At 43.9% G+C, this 19,937-nt stretch overlaps 1 protein-coding gene across 1 annotated transcript in view; it reads left to right on the top strand.

Moving 5' to 3' along the window:
• The first annotated feature begins 313 nt into the window (after positions 1–313).
• The window catches only part of arhgap23b (Rho GTPase activating protein 23b), a 331,034-nt gene continuing 311,410 nt past the window's right edge, over positions 314–19,937 (top strand). The window contains exon 1 of the mRNA XM_079846080.1: positions 314–701. Within this exon, the coding sequence (XP_079702206.1) occupies positions 693–701 (9 nt within the window). The 5' untranslated portion in view covers positions 314–692. The remainder of the gene's footprint in view (positions 702–19,937) is intronic.

The following is a 19,937-nucleotide window of genomic DNA, read 5'->3' as shown; positions in this document are numbered from 1 at the left end:
CTTAGACAGTCAAAGGACAGGATTGGCTGGTGGCAGCCCAATAAGATTGGTTGTCAATGGTGACAAATCCCTCCATGGAGGAATGGGTGTGACAGCTGCTGGAAGAACCAGCACACATTACTATCTGGAGTCACATGACCTCTCTCCTTACTATCCTTCTGATCCCCTGTTCACAGCCTTTAATTCCCTGTTTGTTTGTTTGTGTGTGTGTGTGTGTGTGTGTGTGTGTGTGTGTGTGTGTGTGTGTGTGTAGAGGCAGAGGATATGAGGAAGGCAGGGGGAGGGGTGGTTAAGGGGAAAGTGGGAAGGAGGGGACACCGAGGAGGGAGAGGCAGGCAGAGAGATGAGCCCAGCTTACATGCAGTGAATGCAAGGGTAAACGGTCTCTCCATGAACCCAGAAGGACGGGAGGATTGTGCACCTCTCGTGAATAAGTAACAGCAGGCAGGAGGAGAAACAAGTGAGGTGGAGGGGAGATCTGTGGTTTCCTAGACATCAGTGACTACTGCTACAGAAAAGAAGAGTGAGAAATAGAGACGGAGAGGAGACATACAGGGGATCATGTTTTTTCTAGTGAGGCACGGCAGATTGTGTCTCATGTCCTGGAGTGTGTGTTCAAGATGTCCGAAAATAATGACTGATGAGCAGTGCCATGTCAAGAACTAGGAGTCTGGCGAGCATTCACTGAAGACATGGCTCAGGTGAGGAGATGGCTGAGGGTGGGTCGCATGTAGTTCCCACAACTCTTTTTATTCTCTGTGAGAGAAATGCATGCAAACGATCTTCTTCAAACAAATATCACAACAATATAAGCATGCTGGAAGTGTTTATCATTAATATTTATAGTCCTGTGCCATGCCCGCAAACCCTACAGAAGCCCAACAGAGCAGCAGTGTGTGAGAGGGGTGTAGGAAGGTAGAAAATACATGTTGAATCTGTACTTGTGACAACTGTGCTTTGTGCAATGTCACTATTGTGCTTTCATGGTTGTTTGAATGCTAGATTGTCTATATATGTATTTGATGGAAAATTGGTTCAGGAGTGGGGTACATAGTCACAGATACTATTCTAGATTTGTACTACTCTGCATTTATGTGTATGTGTTAAGAGTAGTCTAAACCATTTGACTAATGAATTTCCATGACTTTTCTAATTGTTCATTATAAGTGGATAAGGATTTTCAAAAACGAGCAAATTGCAGTCATAAAGAACAATTATTTCAGAGCTGAACATAATTACACGTGTAATATTTTAAATATTAAAAATATTATATATTTTTACTAAGTGCTATGAATGAAGGCCAGTTTCCAAAAATACCAATGCTGCTACTAATGTCTATTAAATAGATTTTTTTTTTCTGGGATGAGATTAGGAATTATAGCCAAAAACATTACAATATAATTGAAAGCCATAATTCTTTAACATTTAATAGGCTTTATAAAAAATTTAACCACATTTTTAAGTGAACTTCAATTAAAAACAATCCTCACATTAACCCATTATAATAAATGTCATGTCTATAGCAGTACCTTTAAAATAGGCCATAGCAGGGCTCAACAATAAGATTATTTCTGCTTTTTTACCCATGTGAAATAATAGATAAGGTAATGGCACTAGTATTTTACATTACCAGTGAAATTTCACAATTCTTGATGGCTGTTTTTATACCACGACAAAAACTAGTAGCCTGACTACTATACATTTCCAACATTTTGTAGGCAAGTGAACTGTCAGTAATAGAAGAACAAGAACAAAAAAAAAACCTTGGTGCATGTTGGGGGAGTGCTGTGTAAAACATGTCAATTGCTGTTACCAGTAGGTAGCATTATGAATTTAATTGAATATTGGCATGTAGATATCATCAGGCGAGGACTCTTATCAAATGTGAAGTTTAGGGCAGATTGGATATTGTATGTTTAAGTTACAACAACTTCCTGTTTCATTTTGTGAATAGCATACTTAAGCACTTAGCTAAATATTGCTAGCATGGTTTAACATGTGGCCGTTTCTCAATATGCATTCTTGTCTGTAGGCTACTTGTGTTTTTGTGAAACATTCATCAGTCGCGGCCCAAGTACTGTTACAATTCAAAGTTTACATCTAGCCAAGTACAGTTCAAATCCCTTGTGTCCTTGATCCGCCCCTTTTAATAGAGGATGCATCAAGAGGTGACTTGGGCGGACTTGAGACAGACAGGTATCCCAGAATGCATCTCACACCAACCAGCAAGTGGATGAGAGAACCTGCGTAATTTTAAAATATTGTTATTGTATCACAAAATGTGGTTAAAAAACTTTTTGAGGCGAGAATGTACTTGTTTAAAGCTCAAATCTGTGGTTTATTTATAAAGATAGCGCCTATTTGAAAATTTGATCTGATCTAATTTTCATAACTTGGCAGGTCCAAACTACCAAAGACGCAAGTCCGAAGTTCCTGTACTTGGTATTGAGAAACGGCCATGTGTCTATCATGTTGCTAGAATGTTTAGCACTTGCTGGAATATTTTAATATGATGCTAGGAGTGCATCACAGTGTTAAACATGTCGGTTCCTGTTGCCAGTTGGTGGTGCTAAGCCTAACTATGGCATGTAGGTGTCTTCAGGCCAGTACTCTGTGATATTTGGGGCAGATTAGACATTGGGTTCTTCTCATTTCTTATTTGTGCATCATTGTTTCCTTTCCTCGTGTCTCAGCTCCACCCCCCTAAAGATGTGAGGGAAGGATGCAATTAAGGAAAGACAATCTTATTTGTATATTGGAATATTCTTGATCAGTTGAGTGTCACTTCAAAGTATCATCAGCTCTGCACAAGGGATCTGCTCTTATGCTGTTAAAGTTTGGTTAAAAAGAATATTAAAAAGAAAGATGCACTGTTGAAATATTTGAAATTTTATTGATTTTATTTAAACAACAAAGGTAAAACAAAAATTGCAATTATTATAACAGATGTGAAGGGGGAGGAGAATTTCTCACTCCTCGTTCTTCACCTCCTTGCTGTCTAATTAGAGAACAGAGTTGTCCTTTAAGATGGCTAACTTTGATCGGTTTCTGGGTCACATGCTGGAGAATGGAGGCGCAAGGAAACAAGGAAGCATTTCAGTATTGAGAAGCACCCTCTTTTTTTCGGGTTATAATAACTTACTATTTCTTGGTGAAACATGAAACTTTGCCACGGACATGCTATTCAAAGAAAACGTCTTGGGTTACTACTGTAACCCTTGTTCCCCGAGAAGGGAACGAGACACTGCGTCGTCGAGTGACAACACTCTGGGAACGCCCACAGCGTAGCGCGTCTGAAGTATGAATGAAATCAAGCCAATCTGATTGGTGCTGCGTCATGACGTAGTAGATGATGGCATACCCGGAAGATACAAAGGGACGCTGATGCATACACACAACAGCTATTGCGATGAAGCGAGCGCTCTGCCCGTGATAGGTGTGGCGACGAGACGCAGTGTTTCGTTCCCTTCTTCGGGAACAAGGGTTACAGTCATAACCCGAGACGTTCCCCTTCAAGGGAACTCGCACTGCGTCGTCGAGTGACAACACTCTGGGAATGTTAATACCCACTAGGCCAGACCGAAATCACACCCGTCCTAGTGTGAAGCTGGAACCCAGGCACACTTAGGACGCGAGCACTCTAGCACCAGGCGTCACCGGGAGATGCAGACTGTAAAATCTTATGAAGGTGTGCGGGGTGGCCCACCCGGCCGCCTCGCAACCTCTTGAAGCGAGACGCCAGAAAGGAGGGCCACCGAGGAGGCCATGCTCCTGGTGGAATGGGCCCTCACGGCCATAGGTGAAGGCAAATTGCGCACCTTATAAGCCGCGGCTATAGCCTGGACAATCCAATTACTGATCGTCTGAGTAGATGCAGGCAGCCCTTTCTTGGGTGAGCCAAAGCACACCAACAACTGGTCTGACCTTCTCGACTGGGAAGACTTCTCCAGATAAATTCTTAAGGCTCTGACAGGGCAGAGCAGGTGAAGTCTCCCCTCTTCCGCCGTCAGGTGGGGAGGAGGATGGAAAGCCTGAAGAACCAAAGACCGCGCCACCTGAGATGGCACCTTGGGTACATAGCCCGGTCTAGGGTGTAAGATGGCCTTAACTCCGCCAGGGGCAAACTCCAAGCAAGTCTGCGTGACAGCGAAGGCCTGGAGATCCCCTATTCTCCTAAGAGAGGTAATAGCGAGGAGAAAGGCCACCTTAAGGGTCAGGTTCTTCGGCTCAGCCGACTCCAGTGGCTCGAAGGGGACCTCAGCCAACCCTTCAAGTACCACCGCCAGGTCCCAGGTTGGGACTCTGGAGCGAGCCGCAGGCCTCATCCTCCGAGCCCCACGGAGGAACTGTACAACCAGATGGTGCTTCCCCAAGGGTCCATCACCTACAGGTGCGTGGAAAGCCCCAAGGGCAGCCACATACACCTTCAGGGTGGACGGGGTATGACCGGCGGAGAAACGATCTTGGAGTAACTCCAGCACTGAAGCCACTGGGCAGTTAACTGGCTCCACTTCACGCTCTCTACACCAAGTGGAGAACCCATTCCACTTAAGGCTGTACAGTCTCCTGGTGGAAGGAGCCCTGGAGCTGAGTAGGGTCTCGACCACATCTGCAGACAGGCCAGCCTCTAGTCTAGGTACCGAGCCTCCTCAGGGGCCTGACCCAGAGGTTCCATAACTCCGGCCGGGGGTGATATATTGTGCCCCCTGCCTGCGAGAGCAGATCCATCCTCAGAGGCTGATGCCCTCCCGGCGGACCCGCTCCAAAACTCCCGGGAGCAGAGCGATCGGGGGAAATGCTTACAGATGCAGCCTCTGCCACGTCTGCATCATGGCGTCCAGCCCTAACGGAGCTGGATGCCTGAGAGAAAACCACAGTAGACAGTGGGACGTCTCTTGAGACGTGAATAGGTCCACTTCCACTGGGCCGAATCTCTCGCACATGGCCTCCACCACCTCTGGGTGGAGTCGCCACTCCCCGGGCCTCAGCCCCTGCCTCGCAGGACGTCTGCTCCCTGGTTTTGGTCCCCGGGGACGTACATCGCTCTGAGAGATGACAGTTTCCCCTGGGACCACAGGAGAATCTGATGCGCCAGTCTGCAAAGAGGGCACGACCTCAGACCCCCCTGATGATTGAGATACGCGACAACTGAAGTGTTGTCCGAGCGTATCAGGACATGGTGGCCGCGGAGGTCCGGGAAAAAGCTCCTCAGAGCTTTGTAGACCACCAGCATTTCCAGGCAGTTGATGTGCCAGGAAGAATGCTGGGTCTCCCACAGACCTCTCCATGACCGCGCCCCAGCCAGTGAGGGAGGCATCTGTTGAAACGGCTTTCCGGCAACATGATGCTCCAAGCACTGGCCCTTGGGACAGGAACCAAGGTTTCCTCCATATGACGAGGGAACGAAGGCATTTGCGCGTCACCCTGATCATACGGAATGGATTTCCCCTCGGGGAAAACCCCTTGGCTCTCAGCCACCACTGTAGGGGTCTCATGTGCAGCAGGCCAAAAGGTATAACGTTGGACGCTGCTGCCATGAGCCCTAGCAGTCTCTGGAACTGCTTCACAGTGAGGCTGCGGCCTAGCTTCACTTTGGAGACCATCGCCAGTACGGATTCCATGCGCGCGGGAGACATTTGTGCCCGCATTGTCGTGGAGTCCCATACAACCCCCAGGAACGTCGTCCTCTGGGAGGGCTTCAACACGCTCTTCTTTGTGTTGAGTCTCAGCCCCAAGCACCTGATGTGGGCCAGAACGACATCTTGATGCCGAACCACCATCTCGCGCGACTTGGCTAGAATAAGCCAGTCGTCGATGTAGTTAAGTATACGGATGCCCTGGAGTCTCAGCGGAGCCAGTGCTGCATCCATACATTTGGTGAAGGTGCGAGGGCAGAGTGCCAGGCTGAAGGGAAGAACCCGATATTGGTACGCTTCTCCCCGAAAGCGAACCTCAGGAACTTCCTGTGACATGGAAGGATGGAAATATGGAATATCCTTCAGATCTATCGTGACGAACCAGTCCTCGAACTGGATCTGACTCACGATGGCTGGAATTGTGAGCATCTTGAAGCTGATTCTCCTCAGAGAACGATTCAAGAGCCTGAGATCTATTATCGGACGCAACGCTCCATCCTTCTTGGGAACTATGAAGTACTGGCTGTAGAACCCCGGACTCCCTGTCTGCCAGAGGGACATGTTCTATGGCCTCCTTGGCTAACAGGGTTTGTACTTCCTGTTCCATAACTCGAACCTGCTCTGGGCCGACCACAGTCCAGACCACCCCGCTGAACTTCGGGGGTGGGGAGCCGAACTGAAGTCTGTTACCCAGCTCTACAGTCTGCAAGGCCCATGTAGAAATACTCGGAAGGCATGACCATGCGCCGAGATAATCTACTAATGGAACCAGCCTCTCGAGGCTGACCTCGGGTGTCAACCGAGCCTCATTCCCGACCCCCTGAAGCGGCTGACCGGCAGGGAGCAGTCGAGTACTTAGTACACTTTAAGTATAGGGACTAATTTCATGCTTGATTAGTTATATTAAATGTGCTTTATTTGTATTATAAGTATATTTTATTTGTGTTATAAGTACATTACAAATGAATTACCAGTGTCTTCAGAACAAACAAACAAGATACTATGAATATATAATTTTTTCAGGTTTATTTATTTACTTTACCTTCCCTAAATACAAAAAATATACACTTTGTCGTAAATAACAATATAATGTATTACTTAGCTATACATTGTACAATATACTTTGAATGACATAATGCCACACAATACAGTAGTTTAAATGTGCTACCAAGTCTGTGAAGAGACAGTGACAAGCCCAAAAACTTCACATGGTTTCAGCAAAACTAAACAAAATGATCTTACTATGTTTTTCATTAAAAGAACACTGGAAGATTAAAAAACAACATATATTATTGGACCAACTCCACTGACCCTCTATACACAAATATAAATTAAACATTATATTCACTTTTCTGATGAGCTGCTCAATTTGACACTTGCGTATGATGGTCGCTTCACATCAGAGGCTGTTGACAGCAAAAACTCGTGAAGAAACAGCATCTGTAAACAGAATATACAAGACATAAGGTCAGACAGCGTTCATACAACTTTTATTCATGTTTACATTAGTCTTACCTCCAAACAGCAGGACTTTTTCTCCAGTTCTTTTCAGCATCGCGTAATGTTAGGCCATTTTATTCCGAGGCAGTTTGTCGTCGCCATCAAGGTCAGGCTGCAAACCTCCCGTGAGTGAGTGACGAGGGAGGGAGTGTCAGACAGATGAACAGCAGCTCTGCCTCTGATTGGCTGCAGGCAGTGAACAACACAATCTGATTGGTCACAGACAAGTTGAAGAGACATTTGAATTCCGATAATACTCAACTCATATTTTCTTGCATTGTATTTTAGTGTGCGATTGTAACACGATTCTTCTCTGCCAGTGTAAACTCATTGAACATATTTACACTTAAAGCACAACTACAGTAGGGCTTGTACACTGCATATATAAAAAATGGGCTTTTAATGCATTAGTCATATTTAACACATTTATTCATGCTTAATTTTAACACTTAAGCATGAATAAATAACCTTAAACATTACTCAAATTTAACTTTAAATATACTACAAATTAAGGATATTTAATATGTATTTTTAAAATGTGCTTTCAGTGCATTGTTACAATGACAAATTTGAGCACAGTTTAAAATATACTAAAAAAAATATTTAAGTAATGTTCAAATAAGTACACTTTTAAAAAGTACACAGAACTTTCATTTTAAGTATATTTTTCTAAAATATATTTATTTTAAAGTGCATTAAAAGTTACATTGTGAAAATATGATGCTAATATACTTTTCATATATTTAAAGATGAAAACAATTTTACGCAATTCACAAGTTCGTTTACCCATATACTTTTTAGCTGATAAGGTTTAAGCGTATTTGGCTTGCTGTCCGCGGTGGAGGGGCTCGAGGAAGCCGCTTCTACTCAAGCTTAGATTTACCCCCCAGGGACTACTAGTGCTAGGAAGAAGAGAAAGGTAGACATGAATATAAGTAAGTGGAGATGGGGAGGTGGAGGGATGCAAAACGACTGATGCCTGAAGGAGGTAGGAGGCTGCTTATATGCTTAGCAGTTGATTGAAAGATTAGATGGGTTCACGCCTCCCGAATTTGCGTTTGTGTACGTTGTTAATTGAAAGATTAGATGGGTTCACTCCTCCCGAAATGATGTTGTGAACTTCACTTAAAGCATTAAGTATGTGAAGCTGCATCATTAACGTAATTTTAATTAAAGGCCACATTTTTCCAGTCTTCAACTGTCCAATTTTGGTGAGCTGGTGCAAATTGTAGCCTCTTTTTCCTATTTGTAGTGGAGATGAGTGGTACCCGGGGGGGTCTTCTGCTGTTGTAGCCCATCCGCCTCAAGGTTGTGTGTGTTGTGGCTTTACAAATGCTTTGCTGCATACCTCGGTTGTAACGAGTGGTTATTTCAGTCAAAGTTGCTCTTCTGTCAGCTTGAATCAGTCGGCCCATTCTCCTCTGACCTCTAGCATCAACAAGGCATTTTCACCCAAAGGACTGCCTTCTTTCTTTGTAAACCCTAGAAATGGTTGTGCGTGAAAATCCCAGTAACTCAGATTGTGAAATACTCAGACCGGCCCGTCTGGCACCAACAACCATGCCACGCTCAAAATTGCTTAAATCACCTTTCTTTCCCATTCTGACATTCAGTTTGAAGTTCAGGAGATTGTCTTGGCCAGGACCACACCCGTAAATGCATTGAAGCAACTGCCATGTGATTGGTTGATTAGATAATTGCATTAATGAGAAATTGAACAGGTGTTCCTAATAATCCTTTAGGTGAGTGTATATATATATATATATATATATATATATATATATATATATATATATATATATATATATATATATATATATATATATATATATATATATATATATATATATAATCTCTATCTATCCACAACAGCTAACCCTTTAAATGTGAGCATATTATCATGAGTGATGTTCATTCTAGTGTAAGTGAGGGGACTATTTTGGTCACTCTGAGAGATTTGAGTCACACTAAATTCAGGTCAGCTGTGTGTAAGCATCTCAATATAAACTGCATTTGCACATATCACAAACTGGCTGTGACAACACTGGATCCATATAAATGTTACAGAATAATATAAAACTGCTTGCCAGAAAAGTGCAGTTGATGTGTAAACTTATTGATACATTTAAATAAATAATAGATGTATTGTATGTTTGGGTTAATGTAAATTAAGTCACTAGTTAAATGGGAGATAATTTCAATTGGGAAATTAGAGAGAATGGGGAAGAAACTAGTTGAGAACAGCACGAAGGAAATGCAGGAGAAAACAGAGAAATACAGAACTAAGGATATATCAGAATCAATATACTTCAACAAAAAGACATGCCAATTTATGAGCTGTGGATGTGAGTCGGAAACTGTAGCTTTAGCTCTTGTCCATGCTGCCCTCGGGGTCTCGTCCAACTGTGTCTCAGATCCTTCACTATATAGTATAGTTTTTTTTTCTTCTGTTCCTCCCTTCTCTCCCTGCATTTTCCATCTAATTCATATCTCTCTTATCTACCTCTGTCTGCCTCCTCAAAATAAGCTTCTTCTATAATAATGTGGTACCTCCTGCAGTCTCTTGCAATGTCTGTCTCCATCAGAAGTAAAGTAGTTACTTAAGCAATAAATGGTTCTTTTTTTGTTGATCAACATCTCTAGTAACTACTATTAACTAAAAAGAAACTCATTAATAAATGAGTTTGTAATTTGAATAATGCATAATGTATAATTAATAGTGAATTATGAACCTGTATATAGGCCTGGTAGTCCTCTGGGAGTTATGAAAAAATTGTTATTGATTAGCTAATAGTGAACAACCACATTCAACTGAGTAGTAACTAAAATTTTAATATTGCGTTACTCATTTGTTCCTGTGTAGTTATTAATTAATGAAGGAACAGTATTCTAAAGTGTTACCATTTTTTTTGTTCTCTTTACGTCCAGTTAGTGGCTGATTGTGTGATTCTACTATAATGGATCAGGATCTCATGTGTCCAGACTGAGTACTCTCCCATTAGACATCAGTGCACTTACTCCAGATCTCATCTCTCCACACTGATAAAACTATTATCAGAATCAGAAAGAGCTTTATTGCCAAGTGTGCTTGCACACACAAGGAATTTTTCTTGGTGCTGAAGCTTCCAGTGCACATATACAATACAATACAATACAAATACAACAAGAACATATGAAATATGAAAAACATGAAAAATAGTATAAAAATATAAGGTCACAGTTACGTTTAGTCAGAATAAACATTTACAGATTATGAACATATTTACATTATTTGAGTTGTATGAATAAATATAAATAATCTCCTGAGTTAAGAAGATATTGCACTAAACAGTGGGAGTATTGCATATGCCTTGGGGGGGTATTTAACTGTTCAAGAGGGAAATGGCCTGTGGGAAGAAACTGTTCCTATGCCTAGATGTTCTAGTGGCCAGTGATCGGAGTCACCGTCCTGATGGTAACAGTTCAAACAGGAGGTGTCCAGGATGGGTGGAGTCTGTGATGATTTTACCTGCTCTCTTCCTCACTCTGGAAGAGTACAGGTCCTGGAGGGTTGGCAGGGGGGCACCAATAATCCTCTCCGCAGTCCGGATTGTATGTTGTAGTCTCCTGATGTCTGATTTGGTAGCTGACCCAAACCAGACAGGGATGCAAGTGCATAAAACAGACTCAATGACAGCCGAGTAGAACTGAATCAGCAGCTCCTGTGGGAGGTTGAACATCCTCAGCTGACGAAGGAAGTACAGTCTCTGCTGGGCCTTTTTCACAATGGAGTCAATGTGATTGTCCAACTTCAGGTCCTGAGAGATGGTAGTGCCCAGGAACCTGAATGACTCCACTGCTTCCACAGTGTTGTTCATGATGGTGAGTGGGGGGAGTGCTGGGCTGTTGCTTCTAAAGTCTACTATCATCTCCACCGTTTTGAGCGTGTTGAGCTCAAGATTGTTATAACTGCACCAGACAGCCAATTGTTCAACCACCAGTCTGTAAGCAGACTCATCACCGTTTTGGATGAGGCCAATGACAGTGGTGTCGTCTGCAAATTTCAGGAGCTTCACAGAGGGGTCTTTAGAAGTGCAGTCATTGGTGTACAGGGAGAAGAGCAGTGGGGAGAGAACACACCCCTGGGGGGCGCCAGTGCTGGTAGTGAGAGTCCTGGATGTGAGTTTCCCCAGTCTCACAAGCTGCTGCCGGTCTGTCAGGAAGCTGGTGATCCACTGACAGATTGAGGATGGCATGGAGAGCTGGGTCAGTTTAGCTGAGAGAAGATCAGGCATGATGGTATTGAAGGCCGAACTGAAATCCACAAATAAGATCCTTGCAAATTGAAGAGGATCCAGGACCCAGGTCTGTCGAGATGTCTGTGGATGATGCAGTCAACATGGGACTGCATTATATCCTGCAACCTGTTTGCTCTGTAGGCAAATCGAAGAGGATCCAGCAAGGGTCCAGTGATGTCCTTCAGGTGGGCCAAAACCAGTCTTTCAAATGACTTCATGACCACAGATGTGAGAGCGACAGGTCTGTAGTCATTAAGTCCAGTGATTTTGAGTTTTTTTGGGGACGGGAATGAAAGTGGAGTGTTTGAAGCAGCAGGGAACTTCACACTGCTCCAATGATCTGTTGAAGATATGCGTGAAGACTGGGGCCAGTTGGTCAGCGCAGGCTTTCAAACAAGCAGATGAGATGCCGTCTGGGCCTGAAGACTCGGCTCACATCCTCCACACAGACCTTAAAGGGTTAGTTCACCCAAAAATGAAATTTCTTCCATTAATGACTCACCCCAATGTTGTTCCACACCCGTAAGACCTCGGTTCATCCTCAGAACACAGTTTAAGATATTTTAGATTCAGTCCTTTGAATGTAAGTGTATGCACACTTTGCTGTCCACGTCCAGAAAGGTAATGAAAACATCATCAAAGTAGTCCATATGTGACATCATTTGGTTAGTTAGACTCTTTTGAAGCGTTGACAATACATTTTGGTCCAAAAATAACAAAAACTAAGACTTTATTGTCTTTATTGACTTTATTGCATTGTCTTCTCTTCAGATTTTGTTTGAATCCGCGTTCACGACGCCACAGTGACGCTGCTGACGTAAGACGCTGTGACGTGTTATCTGGTGCGACAGAGCTTAGTTTGTAGTCTGAGGGAGACGCACGCTGTAAACAAGCTGTTCTACATTGTTTGTATTGCTATATTTTTTTTAAAATGGTAAAACGTAAGTGTGCATGTCCCGGATGCCCTAATCGCCAAAGATAACCAGATAACACGTCACAGCGTCTTACGTCAGCAGCGTCAATGTGGCGTCGTGAACGCGGATTCAAACAAAACCGGAACAGAAGACAATGCTTAATAAAGTCTTAGTTTTTGTTATTTTTGGACCAAAATGTATTGTCGACGCTTCAAAAGAGTCTAAGAGCACCATAGACAAAAGAGTCTATAGTGAACGTGTGAAGTGCAGATCAGAGCGGGTGTGTGGTGTGAGACTGGGCTTTTCAAACCTGCAGTAGAATGCATTCAGATCCTCAGTCAGTTGTTGATTCTCTACAGAATGGGGGGACGGTGACTTGTAGTTGGTAATGTTCCTCAAGCCTGTCCAGACTGATGCCGAGTCGTTTGCTGAAAACTGTTTTTTCAGCTTTTCAGAGTAGCTCTTTTAGCAACCCTGATCTCCTTTAACAGTCTGCTTCTGGCCTGGTTATACAAAATTTTATCCCCAGTTCTGTAAGCATCCTCTTTGGCATGATGAAGCTGTTTGAGTTTCCCAGTAAACCATGGTTTATCATTAGTGAATGATAAAAATGTCCTGGTAGGAATGCATGTATCCTCACAGAAACTGATGTATGATGTTACAGTATCTGTGAGCTTATTCAGATCAGTGGTAGCAGCTTCAAAAACAGTCCAATCAGTGCAATCGAAGCAGGCTTGTAAGTCCAGCTCTGCTTCATTAGTCCATCTTTTTAAAGTCCTTATTACAGGTTTAGCTAATTTCAGTTTCTGCCTGTAGGTCGGTATAAGATGAACCACACAGTGATCAGAGAGCCCCAAAGCTGCCTGTGGGACAGAGTGATATGCATTCTTTATTGTGGTGTAACAGTGGTCCAGTATATTACTGTCTCTGGTGGGACATGTAACGTGCTGTCTGTATTTTGGAAGTTCACGGGAGAGATTTGCTTTGTTAAAATCCCCAAGAATGATTAAAAGAGAGTCTGGGTACCTTTGTTCTGTTTCAGCTGTTACAGCGCCACGCTCACACACGCGCCTGGAGGGATGTAAACATTCACGAGAATGAACGACTAAAACTCCCGCGGCGAGTATAAAGGTTTACAGTTTAAGAAGTGCACCTCTAAATTAGGAGAGCACATCATCATCAACGTTGTTGCATCTGAATTCCAACTTTCGTTAATGTAGAAACACAATCCACAACCTCACCTCTGACCGCGCGTTTGAAAAACACAGCTGCCCCTCCGACGAGAATGTCGAGCAAAACGTCAGAATAATCAAAAACTGTAGAAATGTTGTCTGGTGTGTGTTTCCTAATGTCCAGTAGTTCATCTTTGGTGAAACTGATTGGAAAAGAATGACTAAACGCAGAACAAACAAACAAAAACAGCACAATAACTGGAGAGCTCCATACCGAGGCGGCCGTCTGCGGCGCCATCTTGTAATTACAAGAGATTTAGCCCATAAATTTCCCATTGAACCAAAGTTGGAGATTTGTGGCTTTTAATATGCCTGTTAGCTTTAAAGTCATCTACAGTAGGTCCAAAACGTATGTGGACACTTTTGAACTCTTAAGACACACCAAATCCAGTATTACTTTGCTTTCTATGAGATAAAAAAATACACTATATTGCCAAGTTTTGGGACGCCTGCCTTTACACGCACATTAACTTTAATGACATCCCATTCTTAATTCGTAAGGTATAATATGGAGTTGGCCCACCCTTTGCAGCTATAACAGCTTCAACTCTTCTGGGAAAGCTTTCCACAAGGTTTAGGAGTGTGTTCATGGGAATTTTTGACCATTCTTCTAGAAGCGCATTTGTGAGGTCAGGCACTGATGTTAGACGAGAAGGCCTCTGCTCTAATTCATCCCAAAGGTGTTCTATCGGGATGAGGTGAGAACTCTGTACAGGCCAGTCAAGTTCCTACACACCAAACCAGCTCATCCATGTCTTTATAGACCTTCCTTTGTGCACTGGTGCACAGTCATGTTGGAACAGGAAGGGGCCATCCCCAAACTGTTCCCATAAAGTTGGGAGCATGAAACTGTCCAAAATGTCTTGGTATGCTGAAGCATTAAGAGTTCCAGTGGAGGCGTGCTTTACACCACTGCATCCGACACTTTGCATTGCACTTGGTGAAGTAAGGCTTGGATGCAGCTGCTTGACCATGGAAACCCATTCTCTGAAGCTCTCTACACACTGTTATTGAGCTAATCTGAAGGCCACACAAAGTTGGTGACTTTTGCGCACTGTGCGCCTCAGCATGCACTGACTCCACCCTGTGATTTTTACGTGGCCTACAACTTCATGGCTGAGTGCTGTTGTTCCCAATTGCTTCCACTTTGCTATAATACCACTAACAGTTGACAGTGGAATATTTAGTAGTGAGAAAATTTCATGAATGGACTTATTACACAGGTGGCAACCTATCACGGTACCACGCTTGAATTCACTGAGCTCCTGAGAGTGACCCATTCTTTCACAAATGTTTGTAGAAGCAGTTTATAGGTGCTTGATTTTATACACCTGTGGCCATGGAAGTGATTGGAACACCTGAGTGTCCCAATAATTTTGACAATATAGTGTATAAAAGAGTGGTCTCCAAAGTCTCTAAATACTTTTTGGGGCCACTATACTATGCTATACTAGTATAATCTGTTGAGAAAATTAACTTTTTTTGCAGATAAATGTATTTAACATTTAAGTTTTTTTAAATTCTGTCAAAACAGGCCAAAAATCTCTAACTCATCCTGCTCTCACTCATTTGGTCAAATCAAATGCACTAGAATGAGAATATTCCTCTCCAATACAAGCCAATACTTAGCAAATAATGCTCATGATTATGATGTAAACTAAAGGCTACTAGACGTTTTTAAAAAACAAGTCTGTACATGGAGCAAATGTATCAGTTAGCATATCTAGCATTAATCTCAATTCCACTTCCACTTCCTGATCTCATACAGAGCAGACGTACCTTCTATCTGCTCCCCGCTCTGCTTTGGCGCTGATCTTTTTGTCTTTTTTTTCTTGACTCCCTGCTTGCTGGACTCCAGAAAATACTGAAATGGAATTAATTAACTGGTCTCTCAGCGCAATTGACAAGATTTTCTCACTGAGGAAGGGTGCTCCGGGAGAACCCACCTGCCCGGACGGGACCTTCCCCGCGGGCTACACGCGGGACGCCTGGAACAGCTGGCAAGTCTTGTGCCTGGAAGTCCTGTCCGTGGAGGATATTGAGGATTTATTCATAATTGGCATTATGATAGTGGGGTTCCTATTTCTCGGCCTTGGGATTGCCCTGACCTATCGGAAAATTGGTAAGACAGCTGCCAGTAAATTCACCCAGCCGCTGTCTGTGGAAATTAAAGAGTGCTTCGTGGATGTGTGTGACCGACTGAAGGTATTAGATCAAAGAGTGACATTGATTGAGGAGCTGTATCGTAACATCTCAGCCCGGACTGCGGAGACGCAGGGAAGAGTGGGCTCCATCGGGGGTCAGGCTAGTGAACTGCTACACAGTATGTCTGGTCTGACCATGAAATTGGATGAAATGTCCAGGTCCATTCATGAACTGGACGCTCGCCACTGACGCTGAGGATCAGAACGGATTGATTGATTATGGTCCGGAAAATTACAGAAGATCAGCTAAATGGATTAAGATATTTTCCCTCATCCCAACGTCCAGCCTGTCCCTATCTCTCGGTTGGGAGGTCAGCTTGACAGCTGGGTCCTGCTATCTTGCTTTCGTTCCCTGTGCACGGCCATATCTCCTTTCAAGGACAAGCCACAGAACTGAACTTTGAAAACATCTTAAGTTATGGCTAACATTCTCACACAACACAGGAAGCTTCAAGACTCTTACTCGCATCATACACACTAGAGCCCTGCGCGGGACTGTTTTCTTCATCCCGCTCCCGCCCGCACCCGCCGAATTTCTGACCATTACCGCCCGCTCCCGCAACGTATGTGTTACACTCCCGCCCGCTCCCGCAATATGTATGTCCACTCCCGCCCGCACCCGCAAAACTCAGAGAATTTATTCCCGCACAATAATAGAGATGCATTGATTTTGTGTCTTCTCCCGTCCCGCAGGGGGAAAAAAAACACGTATTTGTATTGATATTATTAAAGAGATTCATGGGGTTGTTTGTTTCGTTTCCCTGGCCTGCATGTAAAAAAAAAAAAAGACAATAGGCTACATTCAAATATAATTTCGTTTTTATCAAAAACATTGCACATAAAAATAGACTGCTTTGCAAAACAGAAAACAGATTGAGAAACAAAAAACAGATCCCAATTCCGTCGAACGTGACCGACTGAAAGGAAACCTGAGAAAACATGCTTCAACAGAACGTAATGTGAACACAAAATAGCAAACGGACATTTAGAAACAATCCATTTCCACTCACTAAACTTCTATGTATTGTTTGTCAAAAACACCAAACAGTCAACTTGACCTGCAGGGAGTGCTGAGCGTTTTTGGTGAGGTATGATCAAGTAGCTATGTATTTGCCAGCTGCGCAATATGTGGATACATATAACGTTATACCGCATGATTTTGCCTACCAAAACAATTGAGAAACTTCTCCAAATGTCAGACTTTCCTTGCTTAGCTTTTGTGCTGTAAATACCTTGTTTGAGGTTCTTTTCTACATCATCTATTGACATCTTCTCCATCATGTCGTTAGGCGCCTTAAATAGCTGCGGCTCGGAGGCTTGCTCCAAACTTCATTTCGTTGCATTGTACTTGTACATGTGTAATGACAATAAACTTGAATCTCATCTCAATGGCAGTTGCTTAGTAGTTTTGCATAATTTTTTCCCCAAACCATTTAGGTGCCAACCCAACCCACCCCACAGGCCAGAAACCTGCGCTCGTCAAAAGATTTCATGCTGTTGTTGTTTAAAAACTAAAGGGGAGTCTGCTTCAGCAGTGTCTTTACACACCCTTCAACTCAAAAGAGGGAAGGGTTTGCATAAAAAGGAGTTTCATTAAACTGCCCCTATTATGTATTTTTGAAAATTAGCTTTCATGTAGTGTGTAACTTGGTTCTAAATGAATGAAAACATCCTGCACAGATTTAAATCTGAAAGTGCACTGTATATAAAGTTATTGTCTCTCAAAAGTAAGAGTTGACTCAGTCAATTAAACTAATCATTTTTCAAACGAATCGGACGCCGTTTCTTTGTGACGTCATGATGAAACATGAGCTTATTGCCCGTCCACTTATTGCACGCACAGACACCAGGGAAAACTTGAACCATCAGTGCAGACTGCATTGTGGTTGACAGCAGGCGGTCGAATCCAGGCCAGTCGCGACCCAGCAGGAGGGGTACGGGTAAATCCTGTACAACCCCCACATCTATCCTCCAGCTTCCAGGGTCTGTGGCAACGGTAACCATACGGGCTGGCACGTATTGAGTGTCCCAATGCACACAGGTGATGGGAATCGCGCTTCTACCTTCGTTTTTCATTGGTACCACATCTGGACGGGCCAGACTCACCGAACTGCCAGAATCCAATAAGGCCTTCACTGGGCGCCCATCAACCCTCACTCTCCTTTCTGGTGCCCCAGAGGGTAAAGCATGGTGCACAATGCAACCTGCCAGCCACGCCCGCACTTCTGGTGGGTTGGGATCGGTGGGCTTGGGCTCATCACGGGGCCCTGTCATGACTGGTCTGCTTACTGGCCTACACTCGGCACCCTCCGGGGAAATCCTCCGTCTCTCTCTCCAATGTCCCGTGCTTGAGCCGCCTCCGCTAATTCCACTACTTGCACCAACTCACCCAGCGATTCTAGATCTTGCGTCCCCACAGCCTTCTGGTGTACTCTGGGAAGAGTTCGAAGCAGCTTGTCTACCACCACTTTCTCAGCAACGTGGAATGCAGTGGGTTGCCAGTAAGGAGCCATAGATGGGCAAGCCTGGAGAGTTGGGCTGCCTGTACTCGAACCGGGACACAAGGGTCGTATGATCACTTGAAGAAACGTTGTCCTGCGCACACAGGGGAAAGCCCCACCCGAGCCAATACCTCCCGCTTTATTGCTGCATAATCAGTGGCCGAAGTGGGGGATAACGAATAATAGGCACGTTGCGCTTTCCCAGTTAGAAAGGGCGCAATAATGCCAGCAACTCTGTCTCTTCGCATCCCTCCCGCTCGGCCACAACTTCAAATGTGTGGAGGTAGGCCTCTACATCATCCAGATCTGTCATAGGTAAGCATGGACGTCGTGGTCTCCTGCAAGCTTTGGTGTGAATGCAGGGATGTGTCTGTCCATTTACTTGAGGTCTTTAAGTGTCACTTCACGTGCCATTTCAGGTTTTGTCTGAATTAAAACTTTTCCTTCTGCAGCTGCAGAGGTTTTCAGGAAACTGGCTGGTGAAAGGTTGAGCAGAGGGCTTTGGCTCCTCCCCCCTTTGTGTTTGTGTGCAGGGCTGGAGGAGCTAGCGCTTCTGATGCGAAGTTCAGCAGGGTACCTCTTTCTTGTGGGGGTTCATTTGCAGTTGGTTGGGCCGTTTAGTTTTTTTCTTCTGTCCACTCCACATTAAGCTTGTCTTTAATGCTGCAGGATTGCTGAGTCAGTGTTTGGACTTCAGCTTTTGGCTGCATACAGATGGCCTCCAAAGGCCTTAGCTTCAGTGTTTTTTCTCTTTAAGTTCCACATTGGCGGTTTTAACAAGGTCTTTGTGTGAAACAGTTCTCTTTCAAGGTCTTGTACAGTGGCGTTATCCAGCTGCTCTGTTGGGTCTAATGGGGTTCCTGGTGGTGGCAGGGCTGGATGCGTGAAGCATACTGGCACACTTTGCGGGACACAAGAGAGAGATGGCAAAGGCAAATGCAAGTTCGTACAGAGCTGGTAAGCTAACTGTGTAGGAGAACAGCTATGGGGGCCGAATTAATGGTTATGTGAGCCACTTAAGGCGTTGAATAGCTGATGGATGCCGCTAGTAAGGTAGGGTGTTAAGATTCTATGTTGGTAAACACAAATTATGAATTTGAGTGACTTTTTGACAGGCAGTCAGCTAATGACTGGGCTGTACGTGTGGTCAAACTATTACTCAAAATACAGATGGTTCTTCCGACAGGTTTTCACTACGTGAGTGACAGAAAATAAACAAACTGAAATAAAGCAATAAGATGAGATCAGAAAGGGAAAGGAAAGGAAGAAAGGAGTGTTTAACCTATTTAGTTTTAACTAGGAGATACGGCCAAGCAGGTGTCACTTGTTAATGATGCTGCGTTAGATCATAATCCTATGGTTAGACTGGTAGCAAAGCTAGCAGGGACACACCAAACACCTCAAGGTCAAAAGTAAAGAAACAATGGGAAGCGTTTCTAGTTCTATCTGGGGTCTATAGTGCCTTTGCACGGTAACCGTACTTCATGGGCTAGGCCAGGCACTGAGGAGTGAAGATTGAACCTGTGTAACTCATTGAAGAAAAAATAGTTGCTAGAACTATTGTAATCTCATGCAGAGCAGGAAGATGGTGATGGTAAGGTAAAACAAGGTAAAAGTAAAGAAGACCTTCCTTATAGGTTCTAGAAACTAAAAGGAAAGGCATATAAACAAGT

Source organism: Gobio gobio (genome assembly GCF_949357685.1).
Source record: "Gobio gobio genome assembly, chromosome: 20".
Classification (NCBI taxonomy): domain Eukaryota; kingdom Metazoa; phylum Chordata; class Actinopteri; order Cypriniformes; family Gobionidae; genus Gobio; species Gobio gobio.
The sequence above is the reverse complement of the archived record's forward strand: the minus strand, read 5'-3'. Positions and strand labels throughout refer to the sequence as shown.